This window comes from Phodopus roborovskii, unplaced genomic scaffold, assembly GCF_943737965.1.
Source record: "Phodopus roborovskii unplaced genomic scaffold, PHOROB, whole genome shotgun sequence".
Taxonomy (NCBI): Eukaryota; Metazoa; Chordata; class Mammalia; order Rodentia; family Cricetidae; genus Phodopus; species Phodopus roborovskii.
In genome coordinates this window covers 8,356,923-8,377,388 of record NW_026126409.1, presented here as the reverse complement: position 1 = coordinate 8,377,388, position 20,466 = coordinate 8,356,923, and the positions used below count along the sequence as shown (strand labels likewise).

Here is a 20,466-nt window from a genome sequence, read left to right as displayed (position 1 = left end):
AAAAATGCAAATAACACATATTCAAATGGTTCTATCCTATACACTAAACTATACATGTTAACACAATAAAATATTGATAATTCTCTATTCAGAAAAAAAAACTCATCCTAGAATATACATAATAGTATATTCTGTTAAACAAAATTGAAAATGTGTAGTTTGTGGGATGATGTGCAAATGTGGGGAAAAGTTTAAGGAAAGCATGGAGAGGGTTCTCACACTAACTTCAGACACGTGTTTGTAACTACCGACACAGGCAAGGCGGCACATAAGGATTTCTAAAGTGTTAACATCATTGTTACATGATTTTGTTATGATTTGGACCTCCAAATGTTCAAGTGTTGAAAAACTGGTACCCTGTTGGTGGTGCTACTAGAAAATGCTGTAAATTTCAGGAAGATGGGCCTACTAGGAGGAAATACAGTGGGGTGTGCATGTCAGGGGACACTGGGGCTCTGACTCCTTCCTGCCTCTTAATCAATTTTGAATAAACTGTTACTGTTCTCGTAGTTGCTTGGAAGGGCTCAAGAGTTCTAGTGGTGGAGGAGCCCAGAGAGGCTTAGCAGAAGGGCTGCCACCGAGACTTCACAAAAGTGAACAGCTGAAGCTAAGGGCAGAGTTTCTGGGAGGTTGACTGAAGCTCTGAGTCAGAAGGGCAGAGTCTCTGGGAGGTTGTCTGAAGCTCTGAGTCAGACATCGAGAGAAGTCATACCTAGGGAAGCTGCTGAGCAGACTAACAAGAGCAGCAAGATGGAGACAGATCAGGAAACAAGAGCTTTGGGCAGGAAAGGGGCCAGATGCCTCTCTCTAACACACTTCCCTAGCTTTAGTGTAAAAGCAGATTCCCAGGAAGCCACAGAGAGGAACCTAAAGACCTGCCTGGAAGGACCAGGTTCACCTAGAGCTTGAGTGGATTGTTCTGTAACAGGCAGTACATGTATAGCAAGAAAGAAGAAAGCAGTCAGTCTACAGAATACCTGAAGCCTTTTGGGAATGGGAAATTGTATCTTGATAAGCAAAAATCCCAGTATTGGGGCTGTGGAGACAACTCAGCAGTTAGAGAGAGAACTGCTCTTGCCAAGGCCTTGGGATCAGTCCCCAGCATCCACATGACAGCTGTAACTCCAGTTCCATAGATCTCTATGCCTCTTCTGACCTCCAGGAGCTTCTGAACAAACACAGTGCACATACATATACCTAGGCACACATACATGTGCATAAAATAAATATATGTTTTTAAATCTCTAGTATTGGTGTGTGGCTTTGCAGTGCAGCAATAGCACAGCTCTTACAGGGTCCTAGGTTCAGTACCAAGAATGATAGGAAACCATTCAGAAGATGCATAAAAGGGATTTATTCTCTATGAGACCTCCTCCTGAAATCACCACCACCAATAACCTGCACAGCATTTTCCAGCTTGTTTCACTTTCTGTTGAGACCTGCCCATACATGCACATTATATCAAGTGTGTTCACCATCTACACAGTTTCACAATCATTCTTTGTGTGTAAAATACAAGTATGTTTTACTGGAGTTGGTAAACGCACACCTTGCATAATTATTAATGGTGCCAAAACTTTCAAATTTAACATAATGCATTAAGAAATCCCTCATTTAGGCTGTTTGATATTGATGATATTTATGGTCTTTTAATGTTTATGAAAACCTAGTAAACAACCAAAAGTGTCAATACCTCTATTTCTCAACTTACTTCACTAGGGCAAATTTTGAAAAGATAGGTTATTGAGTTAAAAGAAATGCATTTTTAAAGATTGCTGGTATACTTTGCCAGTTGCCCAGTGCAAGCTTTACTTTTCAGACAATTGCCTATAAAGGTGTTTACTTGCTCTGACTTTCAACTATGTTGAGTGCTGCTGTCTTTGTCATGTTTCACACTGCTTCCTGTTGATTTACATGTCTTAGCACTAGGGAGACAAACTACATATTTGAGGATTCTGAATATTCAATATGAAAGAGGTAAAATGAATAAGCCTTGGTGAGTGGCAAGATGTCAGATGGAAGGAAGCAGGGCACAGGATCCATATGCTGGGGTGGGCATCTCAAAGAGACAGTAATGGGCAGAATGTGGTGGCTCATGCATGCAATTCAGCACACTGGAGACTGAGGTAGGATTACCCTCAGATCCTGGTCAGCCCAGGCTACAGTTTAAGACTTTGTCTTAAAAGTCAAAGAAGGGTGGGCAGAGGGAGGAGAAAGGGAGTGGGTATCAGGTATGGGATACTCTGGGCAAGGGGAGCTTGAGGCACTCAAAGGGATATGGTGGGGATGTTCAGTGAAGAGTTTCACACCCAGGGGCTGGGCAGTCAGTCAGCAGTGAACTCAGGGCAGGTCTGTGAATCAGCATACAGTCTGTTGAAGAGAATGCAGGGAGTCCTGAGTGGAAGAGCAGTGGGCCTCACAGATAACCCACAGAGTAGAAAGACTAGGAAATTAGCCTGCAAAGGCAAATGCCATTACAGCTAGCAGGATCAATCCTCTACCCTGAAGTATAAATGGTAGTGAAAATGGATTCTTTGACTTAATTATTTTTTTTTACAATGGTAGGTGAATTTAAGTATAAAAATAAATGACTTTGATGCTTTAAATGTGGCTCATTTTCCTAAATGTCATTTTCCTCATTTTACTGACCAGTACTAAGCACCAACAGTGAGGAAATGTGGGTAAAGAAACACAATATCCCTCAATAGCCTGGTTCTAGTAATAACTTACTAAAGCAGCTAAGGGAAACTTACAAAATATTTTGAGTAGGTAGCAATCTTTAGGAGAATATAAAGTAGATGATATAGTCCCAAGGACATACTAATAAGCAAAATCTAGCAAATGAGGAACTAGATAAACCCAGGAAATTGTTCTTACACTTCACCAACCTATAAAACCTAGGGCCCTGGAATTACATGTGCTTCCTTCTCTAGGAATCTGTCTCCTTAGGAACTTTTCTTCCAAAAAGAAAGAAAGAAAAAACAAGAAATGAAGAAGAAAGAAAGAAAGGAAGGAAGGGAGGAAGGAAGGAAGAAAGAAAGAAAGAAAGAAAGAAAGAAAGAAAGAAAGAAAGAAAGAAAGAAAAGAAAGACTAGCACATAACTTTAAACCCAGTAGTAGAAAGGCAAAGGCAAATGGATCTCTATGAGCTACAGGGCAGGCTGGTCTGCACAGTGAGGCCAGCTATGGCTACATAGTGAAAGCCTGACTCAAAAACAAACAAAATCAAACAAAAACAGAACAGTGGTGTACTATATTAACTTGCTGGGCTGCCTTAGCAATTTACTACTATAGCCCAGGATGCCTTAACTCAGGAATACATTTCTTCATGGTTCTGGGCACTAGAACCATGAGAACAAAATGCAGGCAAGTCTAGTCCCTTCCCAGGACTCTGTTCTTGGCTTTCTTCCCTAGCTAACCATCTGTGGAGATCTGTGTTCCAATCTCCTCTTCTCACAGGGATATCAATCATACCAGATTAGAACTCATCCATGTGACTTCACTTGACCTGGCTCCTCTTAAGGCTTTACGTCTAAATACAGCCAAGTTCATAAGCTCAAGGGATTTCTACATAAGGATTTGGGTGAGACATCATTCAGTCCCATAACATGTGCTGTGAATCAGAAAAAAAAATTCTGAAGAAATCAGTAATTATATAAATTCCCATTAGGTGGCTTCATGGGAGCCCTGGAGTCTAACAAGCTTGAATGAGTCAGGCTTCTGTCAGAAAAGTCATGAAAGGGGCACAGATGTGCCCATTCAACAGGGAAGTCAAAGCTCACAGAAGCCCAGTGAGGTAGGCAGAAGAGAAGCCAGAAAGAAGCCAATTCCTAACCCGTGTGGTGATGGGTGGTGGAAGTGTTGGGGCAGCAGGTACCTGCTGTGCTGTACCCATAGTTGGCTGCCAACGTAAATGTGGCCTGTGGACTATGAAGCAGCACTACCAGCTCATCTCCTCTCTGGTGCCTCCCTGGAGTAAGCTCTTGGCTGCTACAAAACAGGAGAGCCTACATAATGTCTAGGTGGCCTCCTCCACAGTCGGGGTGGGGTGGGCCATACATGAATGATTAACACAGAGTCTGTGGGCTCTCAGTGGAATGAAGAACTTCCACAGGGCTGGAGCTTCTCCTGTACCTTCAGATTCTGCCAGGAGCATTTCTAGAGGCCAAAACAGGAGTGTCCAGGAAGCAGGTCAGCTCAGCTTTGTGCACCTGCTCAGAACATTCAAGAAGATGCTTCGTTCCCAGTAATGAACACAGGAAGTAGAAAAATCAGATTTTCCCCAGAGGCATGTGTGAAGTTTTTGTGGCTGCTATGTCTGAGCTGCACAATCATGGCAGCCATGAAAACTTAATCTACACAGCCCTAAAGGCCTGAAGCTCACAGTTCAGGGACAGGTGGGTCGCTCACTCGCTGCCTTGGAAGGGCCTTTGGTCATCGAAAGAATAGGAAAAACAGAGTTTACTGCAGTTACCAAATCTCAGGTAACACCAGTCTCCATGAAGAATTTAACTAAGAAACTGACATTTCACAAATACTCTGCTATCTTTTCCTCTGGCTTTAAAAAATAAACTTGGAGCATAAGCAGCTCAATGGGTTATCATCATATCTAAATTAGACATTGACTCTAAAGATATTTTAAAATTGACATTAACTCCACAGGTATTATAAAAATTAAACATATAACTTAGGCTAAAGGAAACTTAATCCTGAGTTTCATTTCTTTTCAGAACTTTCACCTATTTTTTATAACTTCAAAAAAATGTTTTATATTACCTATGTAGAAAGAAGGAAAAAAAAGTTACTGTACTGTGACAACCTTACTGTTTGCAGTTGAAAAGAAACTACTAATCAATTTAAGTATAGGAACTAGACAATTTTCCAACTAGTGGCAACTTCAAAGTTACTTTCAGCACAGAAATATGGTGTATCAGATTTATCGAAGAAAAATTATTCTACTATTCTTAAGTATGACAGAAATAATATCTAAATGCAGTGAATATTAGATATGCTTAAACAATCTTTAAAGCCTAAAGACCACAAATAGGGAAAATTTAACTAAAAACCTGGTAAGATGATGATTGGACTTAATTCTCACATGGCTTACTGAAAGAGGGAAAAAAAAAAGTAAATATTCTAGCATCTAAATAATATAAATAACCTTGACCAGATCAAATTTTATAAAAAGTAGTGAGCGTGAATGCAGGAGGGCTTCGATTCCTATCATCAAATTTATATATTATAATATATAATAAGCTTTAAATTTTAAAATGCCCTACCAGGAGTAACCAGAAGCAAGCTACCATCACCCAAGAAGACTAAACTGGGGAAAAGATGATGTTGGTTGTTCTTGGTTCTAGTTATGTTGGCCTCTTGCAAAATGACAGGCAAAATCATACTTGTTTTTACAGTTGTACCCACATATGTTACACTGGAAAGGGATGTCATACCCATGGCATCCCATGTGAATAGTGTAAAGGACATTGTCTGCAAAGTATGTGTCACAATGCTGGCAGTGGTAAAGCAGCTGAGGGTCCCCCACCAGCAAGGCTGGGGCCGGAGTGTTTGGCTGGCTGTTTCCAAGGATGGAGGTGCTGGTGTGGCCACTTGGCTGGCTGCTGGGCCCTGCAAATGGACTGCAGTCCCACTGACTGAATGATGGTGGAGGAGGCTGGAGGACTAGTGGGGAGCTCTGAGGATCACTCCCTTGCATGGAAGTCTGTTGGATCATGTAAAGATTTTCTTCTGGGCTGGAGTCTACATCAGCTGGGGCAGGGTTTTGGTTTTCAGGTGGCAAGCTGGACAGGTGTCCCGCTAGAGAGGACATCTGGTTCAAAGGGTCATCCACGAGCAAGGGTTCTTGGGGATCCCTCTGCAGTCCACACGCTGAGGTTTTATCCACACCATCATAGAAGTCGCTCTGGACGTTTGGGATCTTGTAGGTAAGCTCACTCAGGCAATCTGGCTTCTGAACAACCACAGAAGGCTGACTCAAGGAGATGAACACCCCTCGTCTGCCATCCTTTGCGTTGCTTTTACTCTGCAGGCCTCTGCACATTCTCACGCTGCCTAGGGAGGCCCTGGGCCCGGTCAGAGGTGACAGATTATGCCTGCGCCTTTGATGATGGGTCAGGTTGCTTCTGTAGTTGCAGCGGTAGGCACACCATTCACATTTGTAGGGCTTCTCCCCGGTATGGGAACGCAAGTGGGCTTCTAGGTAGCGCTCGTAGGCAGAGGCGAAGGGGCACAGGTGACACCTGTGAGGCTTCTCGCCCGTGTGGATTCTCGTATGTTCCAGCAGCCGCTCCGTCCTCTGGCTGGCATAGCCGCAGTACGGGCACTGCAGCTTGCCGTCCAGCGTCCTTCCCAAGTCGTCCAGCATCAGCACCACGTTCCCGTCCAGAGCATCCCCAGGGAGTCTGGGGCCTCCCTGCCCGGCCAGGTCCCAGGCCAGTGCGTTCACCTGGTGGGTCTGCTGGCTCAGGTACTCCTGGAAGTTCTTGAGGAAGTCCTGTGGCTCGACCTTCTTCTCCCCCATCCTTTCAGGCCTTCCAATGTCCCTCCCTGCTTCTCAGGCCCACTTCCAGCTCACCTTCAGGAAGTCCTTTGTTCCCCCCCCACACCCCCCTTACTGCCGCCCCAGCCGCTTCACCTTTTTTTTTTTTTTAACCATCCAGACTAGGACGAAGTCAAGAGCCTGGGAATCCTCTTGAGACACACAGAGAAACTGCAAAGGCCTAGCCCAACTCAGTCTAGGCCCACCGTGTTCGCAGCTTGGGTTTACCCAAGTCTCGTGAGAGTAAGAGTAGAGGCTGCAGAGGTGACTCTGTCGAGGGGGAGGAGCCTCTGAGAGGGGGCGGGGTTAGATGGCACGTGCTTCACACTTACAGCGGGCCCCTGCACCTGTCATGGGCCACATGCAAAACGCATGCAGGGATGGTAGAGGGCTCCATGGGAAAACGTTACAGACAGACACACTGTGATTTGTGATAATTTGATTTTATCTGTATGTGCAACCCAGAGCATTTATCACTCTCTCCTTCCGCTGCTCCTGGCATCCCAGAGTCTGGATTCTTGGTTCAGAGTAACATCTTGCCCTTGGTGGACCTCCGTACAGAGATGAAAGTAGGGATGAACCGTGCTGCATACAGACTTTGAACGGCTCCTCTTACTGACAATGCATGTCTGCTGCCTTCTCCCATCCCCAGGGCTCTCACCATCTCACTTCTTGGTTGTCCATGTAGAAACACTTACACTTCTGAGTCTGCTCTCTCCCTCAGGTAGCTCACATTTTGCTTGCAGTCTCTAAAACAGCAGTGGTTTTGTCTGATGTTGTCCCTTCTGTTCTTGTTGTTTTTGTGTTCATTGTTTACAACTTTTGTGAAAAATACTTTCCATCATTTTCTTGGAGTTTGTTGTGGATATGGAAACTGTTAGTTGTGTGTTTGTGCCTTTTATGTTTAAATGGAAGGTCCTATAATGAGCTTTGGTTGTGTGGGAGAGGGTGGGGAAGAGATCTGAAAAGCAGTAATGATTAAACTTTATTTGCTCTCATATGAAAAAAAGTTTTGTTTTTAATCCAGTCATTAAGTTTTGCTAAATAAAAGTACTCAGTGGAGAGCATTCATGACCACACTCAAATCGCACCCACCCACATCCATGCAGAGACTCAGAAACCAACAGGCCCAGTGTAAAATAAAATGAGCTCTATCCCCTTCATGAGTGCCCAGCATCATGTATAGTCTGTTGAGGTCCAAATGATAACTTTTTGTAGAGATACTAAACTAACACTGCAAATGCATGGCATGATGTATTCATTCTGTCTCCAATCCACCACTATGGAGTGGGGTCACCTTTTCTGCAGCAAACTTGAGCAGTGGAGGCATCAGACATGTTAAAAACACACCAAAACCTCTATACCTCTAAACAAAATCATAAGCTTGAATTTCTACATCTCGTCTGATTTTTGTTTGTTTTGTTTTGTTTTCCAGGCCTCAAAAATGTCAGTGAGCCTAAAGCAGAGGTGCTGAACCTTCCTAATGCTGCAAACCTTTGTTATAGTTGTGGTAACCTCCAATCACAAAATTATTTAGTTGCTGCTTTATAACTGTAGTTTTGCTGCTGTTGTGAACTGTTGTATAAATATCTGATATGCAGGGTATCTGATATACAACCTGGTGAAAGGATCACCTGACCCCCCCAAAGGGTTCCTGACTCACAGGTTCAGAACCAATGTCCCGAAGGACTATTCTTCCTAGCTTAAAGCAGGCATTTGCTGAATGAGAGGCCAGCCCATCAATTCTCCAAGACTGTGGTACACCTGTTGCAGGTGGGATGCTCTGGGCTTTGCTCCTTAGCTCTAGTCCTCAATGTGCTCTGCCCGCTGCAATGCCCTCACACCTCCTGAATCAAAAAAGTGTGTGAGAGCCCCTGCCTGCTTCTGCACAAGACCAGCCTTGGTGGTTGTGGTAGTCTGAATGAAAATGGACCCCATAGGCCCATCAGAAGTGTCTCTATTAGGAGGTATGGTTCTGTTGGAGTAGGTGTGGCCTTGCTAGAAAACTTGTGTCATTGGGAGTTGGCTTTGAGGCTTCAGATGCTCAAGCCAGGCCCAGTGTCACTCTCCTTGCTGATCCAGCACCAAGTCTGCTAGCATGCCATCATGCTTCCTGCCATGACAATAACAGACTATAATAACTGTAAGCCAGTCCCAATTAAGCATTTTCTTTTATGAGAGTTTCCATTGTCATGGTGTCTCTTCATAGCAATAGAAGCCCTAACAGAGACAATGTTTTTAAACAAACTTGCTGTGTGATAAGGTACAGGAGCAGAAATGTTTATGTATAAGTAATTAGAACCTAAAGTATATTAATGTTTTCCTTTACTCTGCCTTTTTTTAAACATTTATTTGTTGGGGGCATGTATAGGAGTGTCTAGTTAGGGTTCCTATTGCTCTGATGAAACACCATGACCAAAAGGCAAGTTGGGGAGGGAAGGGTTTATTTGGCTTACACTTCCACATCACTATAGGAAGTCAAGACAGGAACTCAAATAGAGCAGTGTCCTGGAGGCAGGAGCTGATTCAGAGGCCATAAAGGGGAGCTGCTTACTGGCTTACTTCACATGGTTTGCTCAACCTTTTTTTCTATAGAACCTAGGACCACCAGCTCCAGGAATGGCACCACCCACAATGGGCTGGACCCTCCCCTATTGGTCATTAAATGAGAAAATGCCTTACAGCTGAATCTTATGAAGGTATTCCCTCTACTGAGGCTCCTTCCTCTCTGATGACTCTAGATTGTGTGAAGTTGGCACACAAAACCAAACAGTACAGGAGGTCAGAGGATAACTTGCAAGAGTTGGTTCCTTCCTTCTGCTATGTGAGTTCCAGGAACAGAACTCAGGATGTTAGTGACAAGTACCTTTACCTATTTCAGACATCTTGCCAGACCTTTTCTTCTTACTAAAGTATCTACAATTTTTGACTACTGGGATATTCACTTTTCTCACTGATTTATAATCTGTCTTTATTTAAAATATGTTAAGGTGTGGTGGTTTGAATGAGAATGGCCCTTATATGTGATATATTTGAATAGTTGGTCCCCGGGTGGTAGAACTGTTTGTGTGGCTTTGTGTCACTGAGGGTGGGCTTTGAGGATTCAAAAGACTCACACCATTCTCAGCTCTGTGCTTCATGCATGTGTCCAAGATCTGAGCTCTCAGCTACTACTGCAGAGCCATGCCTCCCTGTCTATTGCCATGTTCCACACCATGGTGGCCATGAACTCACCTCCTGGAACCATAAGCTTCAAATAAACTTATTCATCTATAAGTTTGATGGGAGATGTCATTCTGTATATGTTTCTCATACTGGTTAATAATAAAGCACTGTTGGCCAATAGGAAAGGAAGATAGGAGGGACTAGGAGACAAGGAGGAAATAGGAAGTAGTAAGGAGGAGTCAAGATGGAGAGTCTGGAGAGAGCTGGATGCCAGCCGCCTCCCCGGTAAGAGAAGGCCATGTGAAAATACATAGATCAGCAGAAATGGGTTACTACTTAAGATAGAGCTAGCCAATAAGAAACTAGTACGTGGCCAACAGTATAATATCAAATACAGAGTCTCTGTGCATTATTTGGGGCTGGCTTGGTGGCGGGACAAGACCAGGCGGCGGGCAGAAAAACCGTACTCGTTACATAAGTTAGCTTGGCTATGGTACCTTATGACATCAATAGGAAAGTAACTAAGATATAAGGAAAAGGCCTCTATAAAGAAAGGGAAAAAACAAGAGAAACACAGAGCCTCCGGTTCAAAATGGCAAGACAAACCCAAACATAATAAAAAAGGAAAAACATTATACAAAAATAAAAGTAAATCAGAACGTTAATAAGGAATAATGGATAAGGGAATATAGAAAGAGCAACAACAACAAAACCCCACAGAAATGAGGAAATCAGACCATTGAAATAGAAATTAAAAGTTTGTAACAGCCATGGGGAGGTACACCTTTAATTTCAGTACTCCAGAGGTAGAGGCGGGTAGGTTTCTAGCATTTTTAAGCCAACCTGATCCATATCAATTTTCAAGCCAACTAGAGATACATAGAGATACCCTGTCTCAAAATAAATACATCAAACTTAAAGGATAGGAAAGAGGCAAAGGATATTCAAGAATTTGCAAGACAGTATCCACATAGTGCTCCTTTCTGTCATATGAATAGAGTTACTGACAGTGAAATAAAACACATATGCAAAAAGAAAATGAAAAGTGTCTTAAAAATGAAGTGTGTGTATAGTTATAAAATATAGACATTGTATAGGTAAAAAAAAAGGGCCAGCCAAAGAAATACACCCTGAACACAGCCAAAGAAACACACTTTGCCCCTGGAATCAAAGCCAGTGAAAGAAATACACCTTGGTCATAAACAGCCAAACAGCAAAAAAAAAAAAAAAAAAAAAAAAAAAAAAGTGAAAAAAACATACTTTGGCTCTGAAACCAGAGCCAAATCTGACCCTAAACTTGAGCAGAAAACCAACCAATCCCTGAGCACAAGATCTAGCCAATCTGAGCTCAGGGATTGAAATCTGACCAATCCCAACTCTGGAAATCTCCCTGGTAAAAACTCCCCACCTAAGAAGCCCTATATAAACCCTGTCACTGTTCAGCTGTGGCTGTCCAGCTGTCCTCTATCACCCTGGCAGAGGCAACCAGTCTCCTGGATTCTTCCTTCCCAATAAATCTCCTGAATGAGGTTTGGGTGAGAGCTTCCTTGGCCAGAATGGAGCAGAGGAGAGAAGTATTAACAACTTTTCACAGGAGCCAGAACTGAGTGAGTGGATCCAGCCCAGTAGGGCTATAACACTTTCCTGGGGAAACCTTTCCCTAGCAAAGAGTTGCTATACTCTGAATCTAAGTTGTTATACTCCAGGAACCAGAGTGAAACTGTAACAACTTTGCTGGAGGAGCCCTTCCCTGGAGCAGGGCTGTAAGCTGCTATGCTTACTGTGACATGTGTTATTCCTTGGCTCCATCTGAACTGTAACACTGTTATGAGTAGTTTCCTGCCTGCTGGTCTTGTCCCTCTGCCATGCCAGCCCCAAATAACACACAGAGACGTTGTATTAGATATAATTCTGTTGGCCAGTCACTAGTTTCTTATCGGCTACCTCTATTAATCTAAATATTTCCACGTGGTCTCATCTTACCAGAGAGAGGGCCCTGACATCTCTCCAGTCTCTACATCGTGACTCCTCCCTACTACTTCCTCGAATCCTCCTTGTCTCCTAGTCCCGCCCATCTTACTTTCCTATTGGCCAACAGTGCTTTATTCATTAACCAACAAGAGAAACATATTTACAGAATGACATCTCCCATCATAACACTCAGTATTCTTTGGCTCCTTGGTGCCAGAATGTTTACACCCTTGACTATATCAAATACATAATGAAAGAAAATGCACCAAGACTGGAAATCATGTTAAAGTGGTGTGACAGTGTGTGTTTGTTAATTGTTAAATGAAAACAGGGCTGTGTTTGGAAGAGGTAGAAAGAATCTGACAGCCAGAGAGGTTGGAGGGCACCAGGAAAAGTAAGGCCCTCTGACTCCCTGAACAAGGCTCATATGAGCCCACAGAGGCTGAGACAGCATGCACTGGGCCTGCACAGGTGTGTCCTAAGTCCTCTGAGTATATATTATACATTTTGGCTTAGTGTTTTTACAGGACTTCTAAGTGTATGAATGAGTGGGTCTCTCTGATCCTTGTGTCTTCTCTTAGGTCTCTTTCCCTTCTGTTGGGTTGCCTTGTCCAGCCTCAATGGTATGGGTTTTGTTTTATTATATTTTACTTAGTCATGTTAGCTGTGACAGAGTACTCTAACCAAGATAACTCATGGAAGAAGGGTTTGTTTGGGTTTATGGTTCTAGAAGGTTAGAGTTCAGGATGACAGTGTGTAGGCATGGCAGATGGAAGCAGGGGGCGGAGGGATTATATCTTGAACCACTAGATCAAAATAAAGACAATGAACTGGAAATTGTGTGTGTCTTTTCTCCCTTGGGTGACATACTTTCTCCCAGCAAGGCCTAACCTCCTAATCCTTCCTAAAACAGTCCCACTACCTGGGAACCTGAGACTATAAGGGACTTGTCATCCAAACGACTGCATTCCACTTCCTGGCTCTCATGGGCTTGTGGCCATGTCACAGTGCCGAATACATGGTTCAACTTCAAAGTCACCAGTGTTTTACAGTCACAACACTGGTTTTAAACCCAAGCTCCTTCCTGAAACTCAAAGCGATCTCTTAATTATCAACCCCTGTGAAATCAAAAAAGCAAATTACATGCTTCCAGTATGAGATGGCACAGAATATACATTATCGTTCCAAAAAGGGAAGAATTGGGGGCATAATGAAGAAACACCAGACCAGAGCAAGACTGTAACCCAGCAGTGAAATGCCAAATCCTACGACTCCACAGTCTGATTGGCTCTGCCATTCCAGCTTTATGGACTACTGCACACTTCCCTCCTTTAGGCTAGCTTCTCAACAGACATCCCACAGCTCTCCACTGCAACACAGGTTCCTCTTCCAGAGTTTCGTGCAGTGGCCTCTCAGGACCTTGTGCTCTCTCAGGTCTTCACACAAGGACTCCCCTGCTATGTATCTCCTGTCTTCAGGGGCTCACTGAAGCCACGGAGAATGATTCAATGACCCCTTATCTTTCATGATTCTAAACTAACACATGTGGAGGAAACTGCTGAGTTCCCCACCAGCTTGGGATAGACCCTAGGTCCTTTGAATCTATCACATCAGCATCAGCATCAGCATCAGCTTTGTATTGCAGGTGCTCCTTTCAGGTGTTAGGAGCTTAGCTAGGTGGGATCTTCCCCCAGGGTACTTTTCCTTTTATTCTTATGCAGATCAGTACTTTGTTTATTGGTGATAATATTCTCACAGTTACAGTCTCTCATCCAGTGCAGACTTCCTGCAACACTAAGCTTGCCAATGTTCTTTTCTTTCAAATATATATATATATATATATATATATATATATTTCATTTCTTTCTGCCCTACTCATTCTTTTTCATTGTAGAAATGCATAAGAGTGATTACTAACAATCACATGGCAGAGTCACTATTATGGCACCATAGAATCTCTTCTGCCAAAGAAATTAGTCCATTACTTTTAATTTTATAATAAACGGTTTATTTTGTTCTATGGGTGCAGGTGTTTTGCCTGTATGCATGTATGTATATGTGTGCACCTGTTGCCAGTGGAGGCCTCAAACTCAGAGATCCGACAGCCTCTGCCTTCCTAGAGATGGGACTAAAGGTGTGTCTGACCACACCCAGCTCTAAGCTTTATTTTTTTAACTCATTTACCACCAACCACAGTCTCCACCCCCACTCCTCTCTCCTCCCCACAACCCATCTGCTCATCCCAAAGGGCAAGGTGTCCCTCCCATAGGAAGTCAACAAAGCCTGGCACATTAAGTTGAGGCATGACCAAGCCCCTCTCCCCTGCACCAAGGCTGAGCAAGGTCTCTCACCATAGTGAACTGGCCAGCTTAGACAAAAAGCCAGCTTAGACACCAGGGACAGATGCTGGTCCCACTTCCAGGGACCCCTCAAACACACACACCTACACAACTGTTACTAAGATTTTTCTTTAGCTCCTTTTTCACAAGTTGGAAGCTTAGCTGGGTGGAATCCTGCCCTGAGGTCACCACTCCCTTTATTCCATTTCTTGAACATAAGTTTTACCTCTATTCTACTTCCTGGTGGTCCTTTTCTCAATCTGCACACTTTGTATTTTTATTTGCACAGCTTGTTCCTTTTCATAGTAAATTGTCATTAGAGTTACTACTAATAACCACACAACAAAGTTTATTCTGGGCTGTTTTGAGATTTCCTCTGCCAACAGAATTAATCCAAAACTCTTCATTTTAGCCTCAGGTAGACTCTTCAGACAAGGGCAAAAACAACCACATTCTTCACCAAAATATAACAAGAACAATTTCTAGGCAACATACTAAAATTCTTCTCTGAAACTTCTTGAGCCAGCCTCTATCCATTCAAATAACTCTTAGCACCTCTGTTTTCCATGCCCCTACCAGTATTACCTATTCAGTACTAAACAGCATTCCACTGCTTTCCTAACCCAAAGTCCCAAAGTTCAAATTTCCTCCAGACAAAAGTATGGTCAGGCCTATCACAATAACCCACTCCTTGTACCAACTTCTGTCTTGGTTAGGGTTTCTATTGATATTGGCCAACAGTGCTTTATTCATTAACCAGTATGAGAAACATATTTACAGAATGACATCTCCCATCAACAATGACCATGACAACTCTTACAAAGGAAAACATTTAATTGAGGTGGTGGCTAACAGTTTAGAGGTTCTGTCTAATATTTTGATAGGGAGCATAACAGACATGGTGCTGGCTATATCTTGATCAGAAGGCAACATGAAGTGGACTGTGTCACTGGGAGTAACTTCAGCATAGGAGACCTCAGAGCCCACCCACATAGTGACACACTTCCTCCAACAAGGCCACATCCACTCCAACAAAGACATACCTCCTAATAGTGCTACTCCTTCTCAGGATCATTTTCTTTCAAACCACCACTTTCAAACTCCCTCTCTTCCACAGGATTCCCTAGGTGATTCCCTAGGTCTACCTAATGTTTGGCTGTGGGTTTCTGCATCTGTTTCCATCAGTTACTGGGTGAAGCCTCTCTGATAACCATTGGGCTAAGTAACGAACTGTGAGTATAGCAGAGTATCATTAGCAATCATTTAATTAACTTTTTTTTCTTTTAGATCAGTCATGTTCTGTTCTAGGCTAGGTCTCTTGGATGTCCCAGCCTTTGGGTCCTGGCCCTCCAGGCTGTGTCAGGGGTAGGCTCCCTCTCATAGTATGGATCTCAAGCTGGACCAGTAATTGCTTGGCCACTCCCACAATTTCTGCACTACCTTTGTCCTAGCATTTCTTGCAGGCAGGGCAAATTGCAAGTCAGAAGTTTTGTGGCTGTGTTGGAGTCCCAATCCCTCCATTACAAGTCTTGACAGGTAACAAGGGATGGCCAGTTCAGGTTCCATATACCCCATTGCTATGAGTCTTAGTAGGATGACTCTCATAGATTCCTGGGGAGTTTCCATTGAATTAGGTTTCTATTTCATCCTAGAGGTGCCCCTGATTCCAGCTGTCTTTCCCAGGGCTCTCTCCCTCCATCCTCCCCCTACCTGAACCCTCCTATTTCCATTCTTACCCCTAACCAGACAACCCCCAACTAGACAACCCCCAGTCTACATATTCTATTCTATTCTATTAACCCTTCACAGTGAGATTCATGTGCCCCCCACACACACACACACAAACCAGCCTTCCTTGTTACTTTGCTTCACAGGGTCTGTGGATAGTTCTCCTTTACTGTAGGGCTGATATCCACCTATAAGTGAGTACATACTATGTTTGTCTTTCTGGGTCTGGGTCACATCACTCAGGATGATCTTTTCTAGTTCCAGCAGGCACACATGGTGGTGAAAAGGAAGCTAAAAGTTCTACATCTTGATCTACTGGCAGCAGAAAGTGAACTGTGAGCCACTAGGAGTGGCTTGAGCATTTTAGACCTCAAGGCCTAGGGACACACTTCCTTCAACAGAGCCACACCTAGTCCAACAAGGCCACACCTTCTCATAGTGCCACTCCCTATTCATTCAAACATATTCACACCACAATAAACAAAGTTAAAGGCCACATGCCCTTTATTTTAGACTGTACTGACTGCCAGAGGTATGACTGAAACTCCTTCAGAAAACACCAGCAACTGGTCATAAAGGCATGATGCCCCTTCTGCCTTTTGATGTCTGGTTTCCCCATCCACTAGAAGGCAGCCACTCAAACTGTGACCTGCATGGATACCTGCTCCACATCATGTGGTGACTTTCAACTCAGAAGTAGAAACAGGAAATGGTTTGTATTTCTTCCTACTACAGACTTTTGGATAGTGAGCTAGGAAGAAAAATCCATTCCTAGAACCTGGTTCTGAATTTTAAATGGCAGCAGCACAGAGTCTCTGAGCAGCAAATACTTGGCAGTCTCTGGGAGGATTTGTTAAATGTCATAAGATTTCAGAGGGTGACAAACACTTGCTTGGTAATGAAGCTCCTGAGTGAAAGTCTAGGTAATTAGTCAAACCCATCTCTCCTTTCTGCCTCATATACCACATCTTCTCCCCCCGGGGATAATTTGTTGTTGTTGTTGTTAAAAATACAGATGTGTCCAAAAAACCTTTATGTATAAAAATACAAATATTTTTAAAGTTTTTTTTATTTTTTTATTAAACATAAAAGTAAGCAATATGTTTCTCCAAAGATGTACATGGTTGGTTCATTTTCAGGGTGTACTAGCTCTGTGCAGCAACCCAGCCCCACAGTTTAGATGCAGAATGTTCCCCCAAGGGTCCTTGTGTTGAAGGATTCTTCCCAAGATTGATTTAGTAAGAGATGGTGCAAGCTTTAAGGGGTGGGGTCTAGCAGCCGGCTTTAAGACCTTAGGGGATTTAGGAGAGACCTGCACCTCCTCTTCCTCACTTTATGCTGCTAAGCTGGGCACTTTTTTCTGTCAACATGCCCAGCACTGATATGTCTGCCATCTTACCCAAGAGACAGGGCTAAGGAGCCACAGGCTACAACCTCTAACAAACCTTTTCTCTGTAAACTGATTATGCCAGGTACTTGCTATAACCATGAAAAGCTTGCTGTCATTGTTAGGGTCACTGCCGCTGTGATAAAACATCACGAGCAAAATCAACTTGATGAGGAAAGGGTTTATTTAGATCATAGTTCCATGTTAAGAGTTTATTACCAAAAGCAGCAAGGGCATAGACTCACACAGGGCAGGAACCTGGAGGCAGGAGCTGATGCAGATGCCATGGAGTGGTGCTTGCTTTCTTCCCCATGGCTCTCTCGTCCTGTTTTCTTAAGGAACTCAGAACCACCAGCCCAGGGTAGGCATAGCCCACATGGGCTGGACCTTCCTCCATCAATCACTAATTAAGAAAATGCACCACAGGCTTGCCTACAGCCCAGTCTTATGGAGGCATTTTCTTTCTTTTCTTTCTTTTTGTTTTATTTATATAATTTATTTAAATTTATTTTATGTGAGAATTGAACATGGGTCCTCTGGAAGAACAGCCAGTGCTCTTAATTGCTGAGCCATCTCTCCAGCCCTGGAGGCATTTTCTTTTCTTTCTTTTTTTTAATTGCAGTTCCTTCCTTTAGTGTCAAGTTGACATAAACTAACACAGTAAATATTATTGCTACTTTACAAAATTACTTTATGCATGGGTGTTTTACCTGCATGTATGACTTCACAGCATAAGTGCCCAAAGAAGCCAGAAGGCATTGGATCCCCTGGAAGTGGAGTTACAGAGAGTTATGAGCTGCCATGTAAGTGCTGCAAATTGAACCCAGGTCTTCTGGAAGAGCAGCCAGTGCTCTTAACCACTGAGCCATCTCTCCAGATGTTATTATTAGCATCATTATTATTTTAGCTAATGGTTCATAAGTCAAGCAGCAAGGTAGGACAAAAGCTTGCTTTAGCCTGAAGTGATCTAGCCTATTAATAAGTGGGCAGACCTCACAAACAGAAGCAGAAAGATGACAAACCCTCTCCCTGGGGCTCAGTGTTAAATAGCTTCATACATTTCTTGAGGTTTCTACAGCATATTTCCTCAAATTCTAAATGAGTGTAATTTATCATATGTAGCACCTCAGTCATGGATGGTAGAAACCCTAACCCTGGATGTCTGTAGAGTCAGACTCTCCTGTGGTTGCTGGAACTTTCATTGCCCTGGCTAGATTCTGGTGCTGGCCAGTAGTCTCATTGGGCTTTATTTGGCTTGTAGCTGATTCACTCCATCTATCTCAGTCCTCATGTGGTACTCCATCCACATGTGTCAGTGTGTCTTCCACATATGGATGCCTGCCATGTTGGAGAAGAATCACTATTCTCTTATGGCTCCAGCTTAGCTTGAAGGTGTCTCTATCTGGAAAGACCCTGTCTCTGTCTGGAAAGACATTTCAGGATGTACCCATGAGTACCAAAGGTTAGGGGGCTGCACTTTGGGGGGTTTGCAAAAGTCACAAGATGATTGGCAAAAGCCTAAATTAAAGCTCATGGTTTGGGAGAGGAGACTGTAAGCATCCCCAGAGTATGACCTCTGCTTCCTCCTGTGGAAGGATTCCAGTAGTAACTGGTACCACTAAATTTTACTCTTGGATGGTTTGGCATTTCTTCTTTATTTAGGGGGAAGATCCTGTCATTTCAAACTCTCTAGAAAGCTGTTTGATATAAGCTAGTCAGGACTGTTGTGTTTATTTACTGATTCATGAAGTTGAATGCTTCCCATGTGCCAGGTAGTAGGCCTGACATAAATTCACTGGGTGAAGGGCAGATCAAGGGGCTGTCCTCTCTAGGAGCAGCTCTCAGCAAGAGAGGGATGCTGCTGAAGTGGCTGACAGACTGCTAAGATGCTGGGAGACAGATGGGGGTGCTACTCTCAAATTCCTGTCTAGCTTGAACCACAGGATGCCATGTTTGCAGATGTCACGAAGATGAGAGCTCACAGGAACAATGTGAAACCTGTACCCAATTCTCTACAGGTGCCCTGTAGCTGGCAGGACACTTGCATGAGTCCCTGGGTTCTACCCCCAGCACACATACACACACATACTTTCTCAAGAAAGACAGAGGCAGAGTGCAACACATGCTGCCTCTGAACCCCCAGAAAAATCCTTCCTCTAAAATTCATGAGTTGGACCCAATATGCAATGTGACAGCATTAACAAGTGGGGCTCTAGCCCACTTTAATCCCAGCACAAGACAGGCAAAGGTAGGTCGATCTGAGTTCAAGATCAACCTGGTTTTCAGATCTAGTTCAGGGCAGCCAGGACTGTTACAGAGTGAAACTCTCTCAAAAATCCAAAAGGAGAAAGGGAAGGAGGAGGGGCCTTTTTGGAAAAGATTAAGCCCGCCAGGGAGGGATGGGGAGGCTCTTTGGCTTCAAAAATGGGATATGTGTTTTTAAGGTGTTCATGGGGAATCCTTGTCTTTTGTGTTCTTTCCCCTCTCTAGGCTAAGCACTAGGTCTCACATTGGGGGTTCAAACATACCCACCAGGACATAATCGGAGTACTTCTCAGCCTCCAAAAGTGTGGGTAAAAAGTAACAAGCTGTTGATATTTTGTTAAAGCAGCTCAAAAGCTAGAAGACCCTAATGAGGTTAAGTCATTACTCATTTTTCTTTTCCTTGTCTTTCCCCTGCCCACTGGGGCTAGGCCTAGAGCTCACTTTTTTTTTTTTTTCTTTTGAAAATCTACAATGATGTTAACCTTTTAAGTAAAACTTAAAAATATTTAATTAGCTCTAACATGCACATCCTGATAATTTGCGACTCTGGGAATTGCTCTAATTTTGTGGTTGGCTATACACATAAACACACACACACATATGGTATGCATGCATGCATAGGTTTTATATATATATATATATATATATATATATATATATATATATATATATTATGCATGTATCCCCAGCTGGCTTCCAACTTGCTACATAGCTGACCCCAACAGTTGGTTGGTCCTCAGGCCTCACCTTCTGAGGGCTAGGGTTATGGGCGCCTACCACCATAACGGGCTAGCAAATGAGTAAACTCTCAATGCCGCCTAAGGAGACTTTTCCCACTTAAACGGGCCTCATTCTGCCTTTCGGCCAACGTCCATCAAGAATATCTTCTAAACCCTTAGAGTTAGAGGTTTTGCTGAGGTAAGTTGAGAGAAACCCGAAGGCGGCCCGGAACTCCAACCATGCCTCAGGTTCCCGCGCCGCGGCGGAAAGAACCGAGCACGCTCGGCGGCACTCGCCGGCCCGCCCGCCTCGACGACGTCGCCAGGGGGCGGGGC

General features: G+C 43.5%; 1 protein-coding gene across 1 annotated transcript; it reads right to left on the bottom strand.

Annotated features, from left to right (window-relative positions):
* Nucleotides 1-5,350: 5,350 nt before the first annotated feature.
* LOC127220471 (zinc finger protein Pegasus-like) lies at nt 5,351-6,538 on the bottom strand. Its single transcript, XM_051182328.1, has one exon. It carries the CDS (start codon nt 6,536-6,538, stop codon nt 5,357-5,359), a length of 1,182 nt encoding a protein of 393 aa, XP_051038285.1. The 3' UTR covers nt 5,351-5,356.
* Nucleotides 6,539-20,466: the final 13,928 nt, after the last annotated feature.